Source organism: Mustela putorius, unplaced genomic scaffold, assembly GCF_011764305.1.
Source record: "Mustela putorius furo isolate JIRA1106 unplaced genomic scaffold, ASM1176430v1.1 tig00003856_pilon_pilon_pilon, whole genome shotgun sequence".
NCBI classification, from domain to species: domain Eukaryota; kingdom Metazoa; phylum Chordata; class Mammalia; order Carnivora; family Mustelidae; genus Mustela; species Mustela putorius.
Window position 1 is genome coordinate 1,685,798 of NW_025422008.1, and position 18,717 is coordinate 1,704,514.

The window sequence follows — 18,717 nt, forward strand, 5'->3', positions numbered from 1 at the left end:
CGCCTCCATATTTCTTAAAAAAAAAAAAAAAAAAAAAAAACAGGGGCTCCTGGGTGGCTCAGTCATTAGGCATCTGAGGCAACTGCCCTAGGCTCAGATCATGATCCTGGGGTTCTGGGATAATGCCCCACAGCAGTCTTAGAATCCAGCCCCCCATCAGGCTCCCTACTCTATGAGAAGCCTGCTTCTCCCTCTCCCAATCCCCTTGCTTGTGTTCCCCCTCTCGCTGTCTCTCTCTGTCAAATAAATAAATAAAATCTTAAAAAAATATAAAATTTAAATTTTAAATTTTAAAAAGAAATTTTTTTTTAATCATGCATTAGTACAAGATCCATCTGGTGTGCAAGTTGGGCCTGTGGATTTTAATGTAACAGACAAGGACATAGTCAATGATACTGTTTCAGGTTCCACTTCAAAAGTAACCTTAGAGAATGAATACCTTGTGTAGTTTGAATATAGTATCAAAGATGAATAGCAATAATTCTCTGAAAAGGCTATAAAACATGATATTCTCAATATTTGTTCATTTACAGCAAGGCTGTAAATTTGTTCATATACTTCAACCAAAAACAACTCCATAAATGCAGAAGCAAATCTGAACATCCAATGGTATTCTAAGGAAACAGACAGGAAAGATAGAGACTTGTAAAAATGGAATATGTAAGAAAATCCACTCTTCTAGCTATCCTATTTATTTGGGGAACTGGTTATTTTTCATAAAAACAGTATTTCTGTTTTCATGTCAGCTGCTTTTAATATAATTCTAAATAAATTAATAAATTTATTAATAATAAATGTTTAACCCTGTTTTATTCCTACTATGGTAAACATCACACACAAACACAAAATTGACATACACAAAAATATTCTTGGGATCCTCGGTAATTTGTAAAAACTATATAGATACCCTGTGAACAAAATGTTTTAGAATCACTTATTCAAACAGCTCCAGCGCCATAATTCAGGGAGACAGAGTCACGAGGAGCGCGCCGTGCAGTATGTGAGGGGTCGGGTCAAAGGCCCAGGTCCCCGGACCTGCCTCTCAGGGTCTCAGATCCCAGGGCAGTGTCTGGGGCGAGGAAGCCGAGTGCCAGGGAGTCCCCATCTCCTCGGGTTTCCCTTCCTCTCACAACCTGCATCATGTCCTCCTACCTGGATACTCGTGACGCGAACCCAGTGCACACTCCCATTGGGCATCGGGTTTCTAGAGAAGCCAATCAGCGGCACCGCGGATCCAGCTTCTGAAGTCTTTACCAGACCTTGGGACTCAGTTCTCCTCCTCAGACCCTAAGGGTCTGGGGCATGGGCCCCCGAGCCCTCGCATTGTTGCTGTCGGGGGCCTTGGCAGTGGCCGAGACCTGGGCGGGTGAGTGCGGGGACGGGAGGAAAGGGCCTCTGCCGGGCGGGAGCGGGGGGACCGCCGGGCGGGGACGCGGGACCCCCGGGGAAGGCGCCTCTCCGCCGCCCCCACCCCCGCCCCGGCCTGTGCTCCTCGGTCCCTCCCCGCCTCCGCCCTGCTCTCCCAGACTTGATGCTTCCCCTCCCCCGGCCCTCCCCACCCTCCTCCTGGGCCCCAGGCCCAGCGCGGGGAGGAGTGTCGGGCGGGTTTTCAGCCCTCCGCGCCCGCAGGCTCCCACTACCTGAGGTATTTCTCCACCGCGGTGTCCCGGCCCGGCCGCGGGGAGCCCCGGTACTGGGAAGTCGGCTACGTGGACGACACGCAGTTCGCGCGGTTCGACAGCGACTCTGCCAGTCGGAGGATGGAGCCGCGGGCGCCGTGGGTGGAGCAGGAGGGGCCGGAGTATTGGGACCAGGAGACGCGGAGGGTCAAGCACAACGCGCAGGCTTTCCAAGTGAGCCTGAACACCCTGCGGGGCTACTACAACCAGAGCGAGGCCGGTGAGCGACAGGGCCTGGGTCCAGGTCACGACCCCCATCCCCACCGATGGGAGGGTGTCGCCCCCGAGTGTCCGGGTATGAGCGCCACCGTGAGGCTGCGGGACCCACTTGTGCCCAGACCCGGGAAGAGCGCGCGGGAACCTCTATGGGGTTTACTTTGTGTTTGGACTTAGTCGCTCGCCGGTAGGGGCGGGGAGGGTTTTGGGGGCTGACCGCTGCTGCCGGGCTGGGGGCGGGGCCAGGGTCTCACACTTTCCAGTGGACTTCTGCCTGCGACGTGGGGGCCCACGGGCGTCTCCTCCGCGGGTACCAGCAGTGGGCGTACGACGGCGCGGATTACATCGCCCTGAACGAGGACCTGCGTTCCTGGACCGCGGCGGACACGGCGGCGCAGATCACCCGCCGCAAGTGGGAGGCGGCGGGTGAGGCAAAGCGCTACAGGAACTACCTGGAGGTCACGTGCGTGGAGTGGCTCCGGAGGCACCTGGAGAACGGGAAGGAGACGCTGCTGCGCTCAAGTACCAGGGCCAACAGGGCCTCCCTGATCTCCCCTCCCCTGGGGCTGGCTTCCCACCAGGAAGGGAAAATGGACTCAGTGGCAGAACACCGCCTTCCCACGGGTGGGGAGATCGGTGGGATCTCCCATGGGAGATCCGCGGGTGGGGAGACCGAGACCTCCGCCTGGGTGTTCAGGTTCCTACTGGAGAGTGACTCACCCAGAGGGCCGCTTTTCTCTAAAGGGCAATTGAGGAATCCAGTCTCTCCCAGGAGGCAGGTGGAGACCATTCCTGAAATAATGACCTTGGCAGCCACCTTGGCAACTGTGGCTTTCCCTCTCAAGGCCTTGTTCTCTGAGAACATCTTTGGAGGTCTGACTCCAGGTTTTGTGACTCATTCACCTTCCCACCCAGTCAGCACAGATTAGAGTGCTCTCTCAGACCTACAGCCTCCTACCCTGGACTCTCTCCCCGATTCTAGAACTTTCCAGGATTAGGAGATCCTTTAGACTACATTGGTTTCTGGGTTTTGTGCTTCTTCCATTCAAATCAGTGGCCCTATCCACCTCAGGATGGTCACATGAATGCCCTTTCAGTGGCCCTTAATGGTAAACCAAAGGGTGGAATTTCTGATTCTTTTTCTTCAGAACCCCCCAACACACACGTGACCCACCACCCCATCTCTGACCATGATGTCATCCTGAGGTGCTGGGCCCTGGGCTTCTACCCTGTGGAGATCACCCTGACCTGGCAGCGTGAAGGAGAGGACCTGACCCAGGACACAGAGCTTGTGGAGACCAGGCCTGCAGGAGATGGGACCTTCCAGAAGTGGGCTGCCCTGGTGGTGCCTTCTGGAGAGGAGCAGAGATACACATGCCATGTGCAGCATGAGGGACTGTCTGAGCCCATTACCTTGAGATGGGGTAAGGAGGGTTTTGGGGTCGAGCCTCTTCTCAGGGAAAGCAGAAGGCCTTCTGGAGAATTTCAACAGGGTCAAGATTCAAACCAGAGGTCTGAACCCCTCACCCTTCCTTTCTAGAGCCTCCTCTTCCCATCGTCCTCATCACATGGATCATTGCTGGTCCGGCTCTCCTTGTGGTCACTGTGGTGATTGGAGCTGTGATCTGGAGGAAGAAGTGCTCAGGTAGGGAATGGAGTGGAAGGATCTGAGGTTTCTTGTCCCTTTGGGGGTTTCCTAGGTAGCAGACCGTCCTGCCTTGTAACTGGAAAGTACCATCCTTGCACATGTACTTGCCCACTCTGGAGCTGATCACTAACACGCAGTGTGTAGCAAACATTTGTGACAATGAAGGACACATTTTCATCTTGTTAAGCCTGGTGATGGGGACCTGATTCCCAGCAGTCACAGGACAGAGAGGAAGGATCCTGCTGAGAACAGACCTCCAGCATGTCAGGTGACCCAGTGACCCCACACCTTGTTCTTCGTGTTTTCTGATCCTACCTTGGTCTTCAGGAACAATTCTGGAAACTTCATTTTCAACCAAGACTAGGAATTTCCTCTATGATCTCCTGGCCTCACCCTGTCCCCGGCCTCTAACATGATATTTTCTTCCCCTGGGATGAAAAGGACCGGGTGAAAGGTGATATCTCATTGTGGTTTTGATTTGTATTTCCCTGATGATGAGTGATGTTGAGCATCTTTTCCTGTGTCTGTTGGACACTTAGATGTCTTCTTGGAAACATGTCTGTTCATGTCTTCTGTTATTTTTTAATTGGAATATTTGTTTTTTCTTTGTTTAATTGTGTAAGTTCTTTGTCATTTTAGATACTAACCCTTTATCAGATATGTTATCTGCAAATATTTTCTCCCATTCTGTCGGCTCCTCCTTCACTGTATCGAAGCTTTTTATTTTGATCCAAATAGTTTATTTTTATTTTTGTTTTTGTTTTCCTTGCCTCAGGAGTCATACCTAGATAAAAGTTATTGTGCTTGATGTCCAAGAAATTACTGCCCGAGCTCTATTCTAGGATTTATATGGTTTCCTCACATTTAACTCTTTAATGTGTTTTGAATTCACTTTTGTGTATGGTTTAAGGAGATGGTCCAGTTTCATTCTTTTACATGTTGCTGTCCAGTTTTCTCAACATCATTTTTGGATAGTCTTTTTTCCATTGCATATTCTTTCCTGTTTTCTCAAAGACAAATTGATCATATAACTGTGAGTTTACTTCTGGATTTTCTACTCTGTCTCATTGATCTATACATGTAATTTTGTACCAGTAACATGCTGTTGATTGCTGCAGCTTTGTGAGTTTTTTGTAGGTTTTTTTTTTTTTAAGATTTTATTTATTTATATGACAGAGAGACACACAGCAAGAGAGGGAGCACAAGCAGGGGAAGTGGGAGAGGGAAAAGGAGAAGGAAGCTTCCCTCGGAGCAGGAAGCCTGATGTGGGACTTGATCCCAGGATCCTGGGATCATGACCTGAGCCAAAGACAGAAGCTTAACGACTGAGTCATGAAGGCACCCCTTAGTACAACTTTGTAGTATAACTTGAAGTCTGGAACTTGATACCTCCAGATTTGCTTTCCTTTTTTAAGGTTGTTTGGCTATTCAGGCTCTTTTGTGGTTCCATACAAATTTTAGGATTATTTGTTCTAGTTCTGTGAGAAGTGTTATTGGTATTTTGATAGGTATTACATCAAATATGTAGATTTTGGGTAGTATAGACATCTTAACAATATTGTTCTTCCAATCCATGAGCATGGATTGTCTTCCCGTTTGTTTGTGCCATCTTCAATTTCTTTCATCAGTGTTTTCTAGTTTTCAGTGTATAGATTTTTTAATTCTTTGGTTATGTTTATTCCTAGGTACTTGCCATCCCCTCTCCCCCAAAGACCAGAAAATTGCTCCAGGTCCAACTGCCCAGATCCTTGGCCCTTATCCCTCCTTTGGTTCCTTGACCCCAGTGGGCCTCACTCCTGACACCTAGTTCCCAAACTGGCTCTTTCCACCACGTGGTCAGCTCCAGCCTTTCCGTACAGCCAGCATTCTCCCAGCCTGCCTGACCTGGGCTGGATGTCCCCCCTAAACCTCTCTGGGGATCTGACGTGTCTCCCTTCCCAGTATCACCCCCACCATGCAGGTCCTTCTCCAAGGAGTTCACCACGGTGTTTTGATTCTATTTTCTCTTTCATTCCCCTCCTTTCTCATATAAACTACCCTTTGGGCTCCCTGCTCTGCCTCTCTAAAACCCCTGCCTACTGCCTCTCCCCAGGGGACCCGGACAGGTCCAGCCCATCCCCACCTGGGGACTCACCCTGCCACTATTCCACTTGGACCTAACCCTTGCCCTCCTCCATGGGCACTGGCCCACATTAAGCTCCCTTGTGCCCACAATCCACCTCCTCCCACAACAGAGTCCTCTGCCTCAGAGTCTCTCCCTCCCTTCGCCCTATCTCCTCCCTGATGAGCCTTCACCACAGGCAGCAGCCTCTGGCTCTCCACTCCACCATAAGCCCCCGCCCCCGGGCTTCATGGCAGCTCTGGCCATGGATTAATCAACCTTTGCCTCTCCACTGCTCCTCCCTCCCAGCTGGCAAGAAGACCACTCCTTCACCATGGCTTTCTTGTCCCTCCCTTGTTCCCTACAGGCCAGCCTTTCCCCTTGACCTCCTACTTTCACCTACCCACAGAGACCTGTGACTCCCTCTCCTGGCTCCTGTCCTGCATGTCTACCCATTTCCAGCCCCCTCTACCATTCCTTCTCCCCTCTCCTTCCTGCCCCCTTTCCTCTCTTCCTGCATTAGAAAGCCTTCTTCCTGTGCCTTGTACAGATGCATTTTCTGCATGCCCAATACTTCAAGCAGGTCAGGACAGCTGAGCTTTTCTGAGAAACATAAGACATGCAGTTACTTCCAGAAGACAGTTTCATCCATGTTATCCTCCCTGCCCAGGATCCCATGGTCTTTGTTATAACCTCACAGGGGTGTCCCAGGATGAATCTGTGCATCGGAGAATTTTTGCTGAAAGATACTGGGATGGTCAGGCCTTCCTGCACCATGACAACAAGAAAGATGTGGCAGAGTCACAGAGATTAGGGGCCGAAGCAATCCGGGGACCTGAGACATGGGCAACAGAGACCAAGGGCTTGAGAGACCCCGGCGAGGAACTCAGAATGAGTCTGGAAGACCTCCTGACCCTGCAGGCACCAAGAAGAGGTGAGAGTGGGGTCAGAGCAAAAAGGATAGGAAACCTTTCCCAGGGAAGTTCAGGGCAGAGAACAGAGACCTATCTCTTACCCTGGATTGGCTGAGGGTGGGGGTGAGGTCTGAGGGTCTGCGGACTTCAGCCTACAGGGACCATTACTGAGCCAACACAGGGAAGATGTGGAGAAGAGCAGACAGGGCCTCCTCTGGCTGGAGTTTGTCACTGGGGCGGGGAGGGCAGAGGGACACAGGTTGGGAAATTCACTGCTGGATGTGGCCGGCTTGCATTTCCTCCAGGAGATCTGGGACTGGGAGATCCAAGAAGACAACTGCATCAGGGTCTTCAGGCATTTCCACTGTGATGGGGAGCCCTCCCTCTACTATGACTTGAATACCCATGGATGGACAGTTCCCTGCTCTTCCACACTGACCTTGATTATGGAAATCAAGAAACCTGGGATGTAGATGGCTCTCAAAGCCAGGATTCCTTAGCCATGTGCAGGGAGAGCTTTGTGGAAGCATCAGAAATATCTGGAGTCCTGGATGGGCTTCTTGGGAAAAAAAAGGTTCAGCCCTGGGGCAGAGGCCTTCCTCTCCCCTAGACCCATTGAACCTCCTCCTGCAAAACCCTGACCAAGGAAACCCTCCCTGTCCTATGGAATGCACATATGTTCTCTTGGCCCATTGTATTGTGATCGGCCTAAACTCTTAAAGCCTCTGGATAAAGGATAGAGATACCAATCATGTGGGGCCAGAAGTGAATTCTCTCAGGAGCACCTGGGTGGCCCAACTGGTTGATGTCGAATTCTTGATTTTTAACTCGGGTCATGATCTCAGCACAGAGTCTGCTTGGGATTCTCTCTATCCCCCTCCCAATGACCCTCCCTGCTCATGCACTCTATAAATAGATTAAATAGATGATAGATAGATAGATGATAGATAGATAGATAGATAGATAAAATCTTAAAAAAAAATCTGAATCCTGTCAGTGTTAATAGTCCAGGGAGACAGTGGACTCTGCTACAGAAAACTGAACCAGGAAGGTGGGTGTCAGGCAGGAGAGGAAGCCTAGCCTCCATGTCACAAAGAGTTCCATTATATTCTCCTCAGCCCAAGAACCCACCCATCATGCCCCCTCCTCAGCATCAACATGTGGATCCAAGAAAGTGAGGCCTGGATCCCAGGGTCTTCCACCAGTCCAAAGGAACTGGACCCCAGGGTGCAGAACAAACTTGGAGAAGGTCTGGGGTCAATGAAGGCCTCAGCAAGAGATGAAAAGGTGGGAGAAGCAGCCCTCTTCTCTCTGTTTCCCTTAGAGGGGCGCAGGGCTCAGCCATGTGCCTCACTGGCTCTGTGCTTTCTCCCCAGTGCCCCAAACAGAGAACGTGTTCTGCAGCCAGCCCTTGGAGGGCTTGGTCAGCCTAATATGCTGGGCTTTCCATTTCTCTCCTGGGAATATCTCCCTGACCTGACTTCAGGATCAGGAACCCCTGAGCCAGGATGCCTAGTCCTGCCTAGTGGAAATGGGACCTACTGGACATGGAGGACCATAAGGGTGCCCCAGGGAAAGGAGCAGAGTTTCACTTGCTGCATGGAAGCCACAGGGAACAACACTGCACACCCTGTGCACTCCGGTGGGCCTCGGGTGATCATGGAGGGGGCTCTGACTCTGGTTGGGTCAGGAGCCAGGGTGAAGAGAAGAGAGCAGACCTGTGGTCCTGGGGAGCCCCAGTTGATATATGGCCCTTTTCCTGGAAAGGCCCTAGTGCAGTATGGACAGACAGTTGCCTGGCTGCTGCTGCTGCTGCTGCTGCTGCTGCTGCTGCTGCTGCTTTTATCACCATTGTGTGTGTTCTTTCTCCAAGAACAAGAAATCAATAGCAGTTATGGGAGCCCAAGTGAGAAATCTGGGGAGTGGGGGTGGATGGGAGGGGCTCTCATGGATGTGGGCCCCTCATGTCTCCCTCTGCATAGACTGTAGGGAAAGACAACTTCTGTAACAGGAGCCGGAAGTCAGATTTCTGAGAGGGGTTGGGAGCCATGTCTGCATCCCCACCCTTAGCCCTGCTCACAGCCAGGGACACCAGGGCCCTTGAGTGGTGAGTATGGCCTCTCCTTGCTCTGAGTGAGGGTTGGACAGTGGGGCTGGGACTCCCTGCTCTGAGCTTGTCCTTCCCTGTCTCTATTCTCAGGCTAAGCAGGGCTCTTCCAGGGATGTTTCCATGTGGTAGGTGGTGGAGAGGTGGTGGCAAGGGCAGCTTCGGGATGCAAAGGGTGGACAGACAGCCTCAGGCTGGGGTCTCAAGAATTTCCTACACCTCATTTACAAGAAGGTTGCAACAAGCACTGCCTGAATTGCCTGGGGGAGTCCCTATGAGGAAAGAGGCAGGAAGGCCCTGGCAGCCTCAACCAAGCAGCATTTGGGGAGGACCTGTGATTCCAGGTGTAAGTGGGCCAAGAAGGAGCAGGGAAGGCCAAATGCAGCTTGGGAGCCTGGGCCAGGGGTGAGGATGGAGGACAAGGCCAGGCCTCTGAGAGCATGTAGTGCTCTGAGTCAGGTTAAGTACAGACTCCACTGGAAGCCACTTTTTCTACACTGGGCCTGTTGGTCTCCTGAGCTTTCTGATGTCCCTTCTGGTTAGGAGCTGCTGGCTCAGGACCAGGGGAGGGATGAAGCTGAGCTGTAGGTGGGGTCTGTGCCTGTGGCTGAGCGTGGCCAACAAGCAGACAACAGCCTGGAGGTACACAGGTGCTTATGCAGGTGGGGATCCAGACAGCTACGGAGAGAAGATGCTATGTGACCACTACCTGGCCTGGAGGAAGAGGTAACAGATACCTGTCTTTCAGGCATGCCCTGTGCTCTGTAGTTGGATGGGTCAGGGCTTGAGAGGAGGGAAAGCATTGAGTTTATGCTCCAGGGTGTTGTCCTTGGCCGTGGGGCACTTTCTTGTTCCTGTCTGGTAGTTGGTAGAAGCAGGCCCAGGTGACAATGCTGAGGGATCATGGTGGGGTGTGGGGACGGGGTTGGGGGGGACCAGCAAAGGCTGAGGAAAGGGGTGTGAGAGAGAAAACAGTGAGGGTGTTATGCTCCTTCAGATAAAGGCAAGGCTGAATTTGGACAACTGAAGGAGAAGTCACACAAAGCACACAAGGCAATATTTGGCACCAGATAGGCTTCTATTGGTTTCTCTTTTCTCGATGAGCTTGTTAGCCTTCAAGACCTGGGTTAACACCAGATGGCACCAACAGGCCATAATGGCAGCAAATAGCATTTGACAACCTCAGGGCATCCCCACTGAGAGGCAACATATTCTGGAATATTCTAGACCATTCAGATCTCAAAGATGACTCTAGCCCCAACCCATATCACACAGAGCAGAAGAGCTGCTGTTGGGCCTAGCTGACTCACACAATGAGAGAGAATAAAACGTGGTTGTACCATTTGGAGATTTTTTTTTTTTGTTATTTAGCAATAGGTAACAGCAATGTCTAATGTACTACTATTATTACATTTTATTTATTGTCTGTCTTTCCTGTCAGATGGGAAGCATTAAGACAATATGTATTTTGTCTGTTTCCTTAAATGATTACCAGGCCTAACACAAACACTGGCCCAGAGGCATTCCTGGAGTATACTTAAAGGAAGGAAGGGAGGGAGGGAGTAAGGATGAATTGTTGTAGGCAGAATTCCTTAAAGTTGGCTTTGGGGCTGTAAAGAGGAAAGTTTGTGGGCATTTGGCATGAGGAGTTTCTTATGATTTGTGTATGTATGTGTGCACGCACCTGCATGAGTTCCTTTGTGAGTTTAGTATGTACATATTGGGTCTTGGCTGCCTGAACAAGGAACCAGGAATATGAAGAGTAACTCCTGCACTCATATTTCAAATACATGGGCAGTATAGACAGGTAGCACTGCTGATAATTGAAATTATCAAGTCTGAGGAGAGAATGAAAAAAAAAAGGTAGGGGGCGCCTGGGTGGCTCAGCAGGTTAAAGCCTCTCCTGCATCAGGCTCTCTGCTCAGCGGGGAGCCTGCTTCCTGCTCTCTCTCTCTCTCTCTGCCTGCCTCTCCGTCTGCTTGTGATTTCTGTCAAATAAATAAATAAAATCTTAAAAAAAAAAAAAAAACTGAAGAAAGTGAAGAGACCCTAAGGGATCACTAAGACACCATAAAGGGAATCAACATATGCATTTTGGGAGTCCCAGAGGGCAAAATGGGAACCCTTAGAAATCTGCTCTAATGAGAGAAATCTCTGTCTGAAAGGGACTCAGGGGATGAAAAGGGCATAATTCTAGGTGGCCGTGTGGTCTCAAGTTCCCAGGAGTCACAGAACTAACAGGGGTGCCTAAGCCATTAGAGTGCCCAAACAGTGAAGCAGTGAAATGTTTATGTTCAGTGAGCCAGGAGGGAACTCTCAGCTTGGGTCGCCATAAATCGGGAGCCAGGCCTGATCGGGTGACCACTCCACCTGCACACCCAGAAAAGGACTGAAACACTTGGACCATCTGCCATTCCCCAAGAGGGGTGGAAAAGGGGCCCCTATAAACTGTGCAACAGCTCACAGTGTGGCAACCCCATAAAGGACAGCAGGGCAAACCCAGCTGTCCCTGGGGAGCATCGGAGCAGGTAAGCCCTCAAGCCCCCAATCGCTCTCAGCCTCAGGGCACTACAAAAGGCAGTAACATGAGACCCTCAGACTCCCCTGGGGAGGGACTGCTGTGGGCATGCACCACAGGAGTCTGCAGATTTGGGCCCACACAAAGGTGAAGACTATTTGTCCCCAGAAAGTTTACTGAAGAGATGGGGGGACGGTGATCTTTCTGTTCTAGGGCTGGAGACTGGGACCCAGCCATTTTCATTCTGATCCTCTAAAGAGGCATGGAGAGCCTTCAGGGGAACAAAAGCCACACATAGGACCAGCTTACACTGAGGCCCAGGGCCCTGGCAAGGAGTGGTGCATCACCACCCAGGGTAAAGACACCTGAAAAGCAGCACAGCAGCAGGCCCCTTCCCTAGACCAATTGGAAAGAACAGGTGCATAGATGGTTTACAGTCTACAGGACTGTAAAACTGCAGCACTGGGGGGAAATAATATACATAACTCAAGGTTTTTTCTTACAATTCCTATATCTTTCAGTCTAAAATTTTCCATTTCTTTTTTTTTTCTTTTTTCCCACTTGAACTAGTTTCTTATTTTAACTACTCTTTGTTTTTAAGTCACGTTTAGCTTTTATTTTTTACATTTACACTTTATAGATAAAAGCTTCATTTTTGGTCTTTTTTTACTCTATTCAATTTTATTTTTGTATATATAGGTTTTGTTTTCTTTGTAATTTTGGGACTTAGTGTCTTCTAACATACAGACCAAAATTCACTCAGGAACAAGTGGATCACCTTGCTTTGTCCACCTTATGAGATTATATTCTCTTCTTCTACTCTTTTTTGTTTTGGTTTGGTTTGGTTTGCTTTTCTATTCTTGTTTCTGACCTCTTTGGATTTGTCTAGTGTGCATTGTGCTTGAGTTGTGGTTGATATTTTTGCTTCTGCTCACTCACTCACCCATTCTTCTCTGGGCATTCATTCTTTCACAATGAAAGAAAAAAGCAAGAGTAAGGTTTTCTGCCACAGATCTAATTGAGATGGGTATAAGTAAAATGTCAGAGATGGAATTCAGGGTAGCAATTATAAAGTTAATAGCTGGGCTTGAATAAAGAATAAAAGACAGTAGAAGATCTCATAGGGAAGAAATGAGAACTAATCAGGCCAACTTAAAAATGCTGTAACTAAGGGGTGCCCGGGTGGCTCAGTGGGTTAAGCCTCTGCCTTCAGCTCAAGTCATGATCTCAGGGTCCTGGGATCAAGCCCTGCATCTGGCTCTCTGCTGAGCAGAGAGCCTGCTTCCCCCTCCTTCTCTCTGCCTACCTGTGATCTCTGTCAAATAAATAAAATATGTATTTTTTAAATGCTGTAACTGAAATGCAGTCTAAATTGGATGCTCTAAGGGTGCCCTAGGTGGCTCATTGGTTAAATGTCTGCCTTCAGGGGCGCCTGGATGGCTCGGTGGGTTAAAGCCTCTGCCTTCGGCTCAGGTCATGATCTCAGGGTCCTGGGATCGAGCCCCACATTGGGCTCTCTGCTTGGCAGGGAGCCTGCTTCCTCCTCCTCTCTCTCTCTCTCTGCCTGCCTCTCTGCCTACTTGTGATCACTGTCTGTCAAATTAAAAAAAAAAAAATGTCTGTCTTTAGCACAGGTCATGATCTCAAGGTCCTGGGATCAAGCCCTGCATCAGGCTCCCTGCTCAGTGGAGAGCCTGCTTCCCCCTCTTCCTCTGCTCCTCCCTCTGCTCCTGCTCATTCTCTCTCAAATAAATAAAATATATTTTTTTTAATTGGAAGCTCTAACAGCTATGGTGAATGAGACAGAAGAGAGAGTAAATGATCTAAAAGAGATGCTGATGGAAAGGAAGAAAGTTGAGGAAAAAAGAGAAAAACATCTAATAACCCATGAAGGGTTTCATGGCATCGAGAAACCGATGCCATGAAACATGCCAATGTCAGAGTTACTGGGGTAATAGAAAATGAAGAGAGAAAGAGAGGGCCAGAAGGTATATTTGAGCAAATCATAAATGAGAACTTCTCTAATCTGGGAAAGGAAACAAGCATTTATGTCCAAGAAGCAGAGAGGACCCCTCTCAAAATCAATAAAAATATATCAACAGCCCAACATATAATAGTGAAGCTTGCAAATTTCAGAGACAAAGAGAAAATCCTGAGAGCAACTCAACAGGAGTCTCCTCCTGTGTATGCAAGAACATACACTAACATCAGACCTATCCACAGAAACCTGGCAGCCCAGAAAGGGCTGGCAAAATATATTCAGGGTACTAAATGAGAAGAACATTTAGCCAAGAGTTCTTTTTTTTTTTTTTTTAAAGATTTCATTTATTTATTTGACAGAGAGAAATCACAAGTAGATGGAGAGGCAGGCAGAGAGAGAGAGGGAAGCAGGCTCTCTGCTGAGCAGAGAGCCCGATGCGGGACTCGATCCCAGGACTCTGAGATCATGACCTGAGCTGAAGGCAGCGGCTTAACCCACTGAGCCACCCAGGCGCCCCTAGCCAAGAGTTCTTTACCAAGCAAGGCTGTCATTGAGAATGGAAGGAGAGATAAAGAGGTTCCAGGAGAGACAGAAACTGAAAGAATATGTGACCTCCAAGCCAGCCCTGCAAAAATATTAATGGGATCCTTGTAAGTGAAGAGAAAGCTCACGAGTAACATAGACTAAAAAGAAACAGAAACAATCTATAGGAACAGGGACTTTTCACATAATATGACATTAAATTCATATATTTCAATAGTTACTCTGAATGTAAATGGACTAAATGCTCCAATCAAAGGACATGGGTTATCAGATTGTTTTAAAAAACAAGATCCATCCATATGCTGTCTACAAGAGACTCATTTAGACCTAAAGACACCTCCAAACTGAAACTGAGGGGTGGAGAACAGTTTGCCACATTAATGGAACTCAAAAGAAAGCCAGGGTAGCAATCCTTGTATCAGACAAATTGCATTTAAACCAAAGACTGTAGTAAAAGAGGAAGAGCAGCATTATATCACATTTAAAGGGTCTATCCAACAAGAAGATCTAAAAATTATAAATGTTTATGCCCCCAACATGGGAGCAGTTATATAAACCAATTAATAACCAAAGTAAACACATTGATAAGAATACAATAATAGTAGGGGACTTCAACACACCCACTTAGAGCAAAGGACGGATCATCTAAGCAGAAAATGAACAAAGAAATACGGGCTTTGAATGACACAATGGACCAGATGGACCTCACGGATATATACAGAGCATTCCATCCTAAAACAACAAAATACTGGTTCTTCTCAAGTGCACATGGAAAAGATCACATACTGGTTCACAAACTGGGTCTCAGCCAATACCAAAAGATTGGGATTATTCTCTGCATGTCTTCAGACCACAATGCTTTGAAACTGGAACTCAATCACAAGAAGAAATTTGGAAGGAACGCAAACACTTGGAGGTTGAAGTGCTCCTTACTGAAGAATAAATGGGTCAACCAAGAAATTAAAGAGGAATTTTAGGGGCACCTGGGTGGCTCAGTGGGTTAGGCTGCTGCCTTCGGCTCAGGTCATGATCTCAGGGTCCTGGGATTGAGTCCCGCATCGGGCTCTCTGCTCAGCAGGGAGCCTGCTTCCTCCTCTCTCTCTCTGCCTGCCTCTCTGCCTACTGGTGATCTCTCTCTGTCAAATAAATAAATAAAATCTTGGGGCGCCTGGGTGGCTCAGTGGGTTAAAGCTTCTGCCTTCGGCTCAGGTCATGATCCCAGGGTCCTGGGATCAAGCCCCACATCGGGCTCTCTGCTCAGCGGGGAGCCTGCTTCTCCCTCTCTCTCTGTCTGCTTCTCTGCCTACTTGTGATCTCTGTCTGTCAAAGAAATAAAATCTTTAAAAAAAATAATAATAAAATAAATAAATAAATAAAATCTTTTTTAAAAAAAAAAGGAATTTTAAAAACTCCTCGAAATTAATGAGAATGAAAGCAAACTGGATCATAACCTTTGGGATACAGCAAAGGTGATCCTATGAGGGAAGTACATTCTATGAGGCCGGAATTACCTTGACCCCAAAACCAGACAAAGACCCCATCAGAAAGGAGAATTACAGATCAATATCCCTTATAAACATGGATGCCAAAATACTCACCAAGATACTAGCCAATAGAATCCAGCAGAACATTAAAAGGATTATCCACCAGGACCAAGTAGAATTTATTCCTGGGCTGCAACATCTGTAAATCAATCAGTATGATAGGTCACATTAATAAAAGAAAAGACAAGCACCATATGATCCTCTCAATGATACAGAAAAAGCATTTGAGGGGCGCCTGGGTGGCTCAGTGGGTTAAAGCCTCTGCCTTCGGCTCAGGTCATGATCCCAGGGTCCTGGGATCGAGCCCCATGTTGGGCTCTCTGCTCAGCAGGGAACCTGCTTCCTCCTCTCTCTGCCTGCCTCTCTGCCTACTTGTAATCTCTGCCTGTCAAATAAAATAAATAAAATCTTTTAAAATTTTTTGAAAAAGAAAAAGCATTTGACAAAATACAGCATCCTTTCTTAATTAAAACTCTTCAAAGTGTAGCGGTAGATGGAACATACCTCAATGTCATAAAAGCCATCTATGAAAACCTTACAGCGAATATCATTTTCAGTGGGGATGAGTGCTTTTCCTCAAGGTTAGGAAAATTACAGGGATGCCCACTCTCACCACTATTGTTCAACATCGTACTAGAAGTCCCAGCCTCAGCAACCCAACAACAAGAAGAAATAAAGGCATTCAAATTGGCAAAGAAGAAGTCAAACTCTCACTCTTCACACATGACAGGATACTTTATGTGAAAAACCCAAAACCTACCCCAATTGCTAAAACTCATACAGCAATTCAGCAACATGGCAGGATACAAAATCAATGCACAGAAATCAGTTGCAGGGGCACCTGGGTGGCTCAGTGGGTTAAAGCCTCTGTGTTTGGCTCAGGTCACTGGGATCCAGCCCCACATCAGGCTCTCTGCTCAGCAGAAAGCCTACTTCTCTTCCTTTCTCTCTGCCTGCCTCTCTGCCTGCTTGTGATCTCTATCTGACAAATAAATAAATAAAATCTTTAAAAAAAAGAAAGAAAGAAAGAAAAGAAATCAGTTGCATTTCTACACACTAACAATGTGACTAAAGAAAGAAATTAAGGAATTGATCCCATTTACAATTGCACCAAAAACCATAAGATAACTAGGAATAAACCTAACCAAAATAGTAAAGGACCTGTACTCCAGAAACTACAGAATAAATATAAAAGAAATAGAGGAAGACACAAAGAGATGGAAAAAGCTTCCATGCTTATGAATTGGAAGAATAAACATTGTTAAAATGTGCTGTCCAGAACAATCTACACATTCAATGCAATCCCTATCAAAATGCCATCAACATTTTTCACACAGCTGGAAAAAACAATCTTAAAATTTGTACAGAATCTGTACAACAACACCTGAACACCTGAACACCCTGCGGGGCTACTACAACCAGAGCGAGGCCAGTGAGCGACAGGGTCGGGTGCAGATCACGACCCCCATTCCCCACCCACGTACACGGTTCCGAGTTCCAAGCGTCACCGGGAATTGAGAGAACCCTACCGGGAACTCTGGCCCTCCCCGAGCCAGCGGTAACGTTTAGGCAGTTTTACTTGTGTTTGGACTTAAAACCCTGCCTGTTGGGGCGGGGAGGGTCTCACACCTACCAGTGCATGTACGGCTGTGACGTGGAGCCGGAGGGGCGCCTACTCCGCGGGTACAATCAGGACTCCTACCACCGCGCGGATTAAATCGTCGTGAGCCAGGACCTGCGCTCCTGAACCACACTCCGCTGGTGACGCGGAGCTCTATAGGAACTATAGGAACTACGTGGAGGGCAGGGGCGTAGAGTGGCTCCCAAGGTACCTGGAGAACCCAAAGGAGACCTTGCAGCGAGCAGGTACGAGGGGCCACGGGGGCCTCCCTGATCTCCCCTCCCCTGGGGCTGGCTTCCCTCCAGGGAGAGGAAATGGACTCAATGTCAGAACACCACCCTCCCACGGGTGGGGAGAGGGAGGTCCGCCTGGGTGTTCAGGTTCCTACTGGAGAGTGACTCACCCAGAGGGCTGCTTTTCTCTAAAGGACAATTGAGGAAACCAGTCTCTCCCAGGAGGCAGGTGGAGGCCATTCCTGAAATAACCCATCAGCCTTTTCCCTTTAACCCTGGCAGCTACCTTGGAAATCATGACTTTCCCCTCTCAATGCCTTTTTCTCCAATGATAGCATCTTTGGTGTTCCGACTCTGGGTTTCCTGACTCATTCACCCTGCACCACAGTCAGGACTACTAGTGTGGTCTCCCTCTTAGACCTCCTACCCTGGGTTCTCTCCATGATTCTAGAATTCCTAGATTAGGAGATCCCAAAAGTTAGGTTGATGACTGGGCTTTTGTGCTTCTTCAATCCAAAACAGTGGCCCAGCGTTGGTGGTATAGTGGTGAGCATAGCTGCCTTCCAAAAACAGTGGCCCTGGTCACATGAATGCCCTTTCAGTGGCCCATAAAGGTAAGCCCGAGTGTGGTGGATTTTCTGATTCTCTTCCTCAGAAGCCCCCAACACATGTGACACCCACCACCCCATCTCTGACCGTGATGCCACCCTGAGGTGCTGGGCCCTGGGCTTCTACCCTGCAGAGATCACCCTGATCTGACAGCAGTGAGGGAGAGGACCTGACCCAGGAAACAGAGCTTGTGGAGACCAGGTCAGCAGGAGATGGAACTTTCCAGGAAGTGGGCGGTTGAGGTGGTGCCTTATGGAGCAGAACAGATAAACATGCCATGTGCAGCATGAGGGGCTGCCCGATCCCATCACCGAGAGATGGGGTAAGGAGGGTTTGGGGTCGAGCCTCTTCTCAGGGAAAGCAGAAGGCCTTCTGGAGAATTCCAGCAGGGTCAGGATTCAAACCAGAGGTCTGGAACCCCCACTGTCCCTTCCCTTTCCAGAGCTGCCTCGTCCCACCATCCCCATCATGTGGATCATTGCTGGTCCGGCTCTCCTTGTGGTCGCTGTGGTATTTGGAGCTGTGATCTGGAGGAAGAAATGCTCAGGTAGGGAATGGAGTGGAAGGATCTGAGGTTTCTTATCCCACTGGGGGTTTCCTAGATAGCAGACCGTCCTGCCTTGTAACTGGAAAGTACCATCCCTTGCACATGTACTTGCCCACTCTGGAGCCAATCACTAACACTGACTCTGTAGCAAACACTTGTGACAATGAAGGATACATTTTCATCTTGACAGTTCTGGTGATGGGGACCTGACTCCCAGCAGTCACAGGACAGAGAGGAAGGATCCTGCTGAGAACAGACCTCCAGCAAGTTAGGTAACCCAGTGACCCCACACCTCATTCTTCGTGTTTCCTGATCCTGTCCTGGGTCTTCAGGCACAATTCTGGAAACTTCAACTTCAACCAGGACTAGGAGTTTCCTCTAGGATCTCATGGCCTCTCCCTGTCCTCAGCCTCTAACATGATATTTTCTTCCCACCAGAGGAAAAGTACCAGCCCG

At 48.6% G+C, this 18,717-nt stretch overlaps 1 protein-coding gene and 1 pseudogene across 13 annotated transcripts; both read left to right on the top strand.

Moving 5' to 3' along the window:
- Nucleotides 1-1,210: 1,210 nt before the first annotated feature.
- Nucleotides 1,211-18,302, top strand: LOC123387572 (HLA class I histocompatibility antigen, A alpha chain-like). 13 transcript variants are annotated; one of them, XM_045065179.1, is made up of 8 exons: nt 1,226-1,366; nt 1,578-1,853; nt 2,142-2,768; nt 3,044-3,319; nt 3,436-3,540; nt 6,345-6,578; nt 7,677-7,845; nt 7,935-8,068. In XM_045065179.1, exons 1-7 carry the CDS (start codon nt 1,303-1,305, stop codon nt 7,820-7,822), a joined length of 1,728 nt encoding a protein of 575 aa, XP_044921114.1. In that variant the 5' UTR covers nt 1,226-1,302; the 3' UTR covers nt 7,823-7,845; nt 7,935-8,068. The 13 variants fall into 13 exon arrangements, with proteins under 13 accessions (XP_044921118.1, XP_044921115.1, XP_044921122.1 ...); XM_045065184.1 differs by having other exon boundaries at nt 2,142-2,417; nt 2,640-2,768; nt 7,677-7,952; XM_045065185.1 differs by having other exon boundaries at nt 2,142-2,321; nt 2,640-2,768; nt 7,677-7,952.
- On the top strand, nt 16,572-18,152 carry LOC123387578 (annotated as a pseudogene).
- Nucleotides 18,303-18,717: the final 415 nt, after the last annotated feature.

Coding starts and splice junctions, on each gene's coding strand:
- LOC123387572 (XM_045065179.1), top strand. CDS start 1,303: ATGGGCCCCCGAGCCCTCGCATTGTTGCTGTCGGGGGCCTTGGCAGTG. Junction 1,854..2,141: donor ACAACGCGCAGGCTTTCCAA/GTGAGCCTGAAC, acceptor GGGCGGGGCCAG/GGTCTCACACTTTCCAGTGG. Junction 2,769..3,043: donor CTCTGAGAACATCTTTGGAG/GTCTGACTCCAG, acceptor CTTTTTCTTCAG/AACCCCCCAACACACACGTG.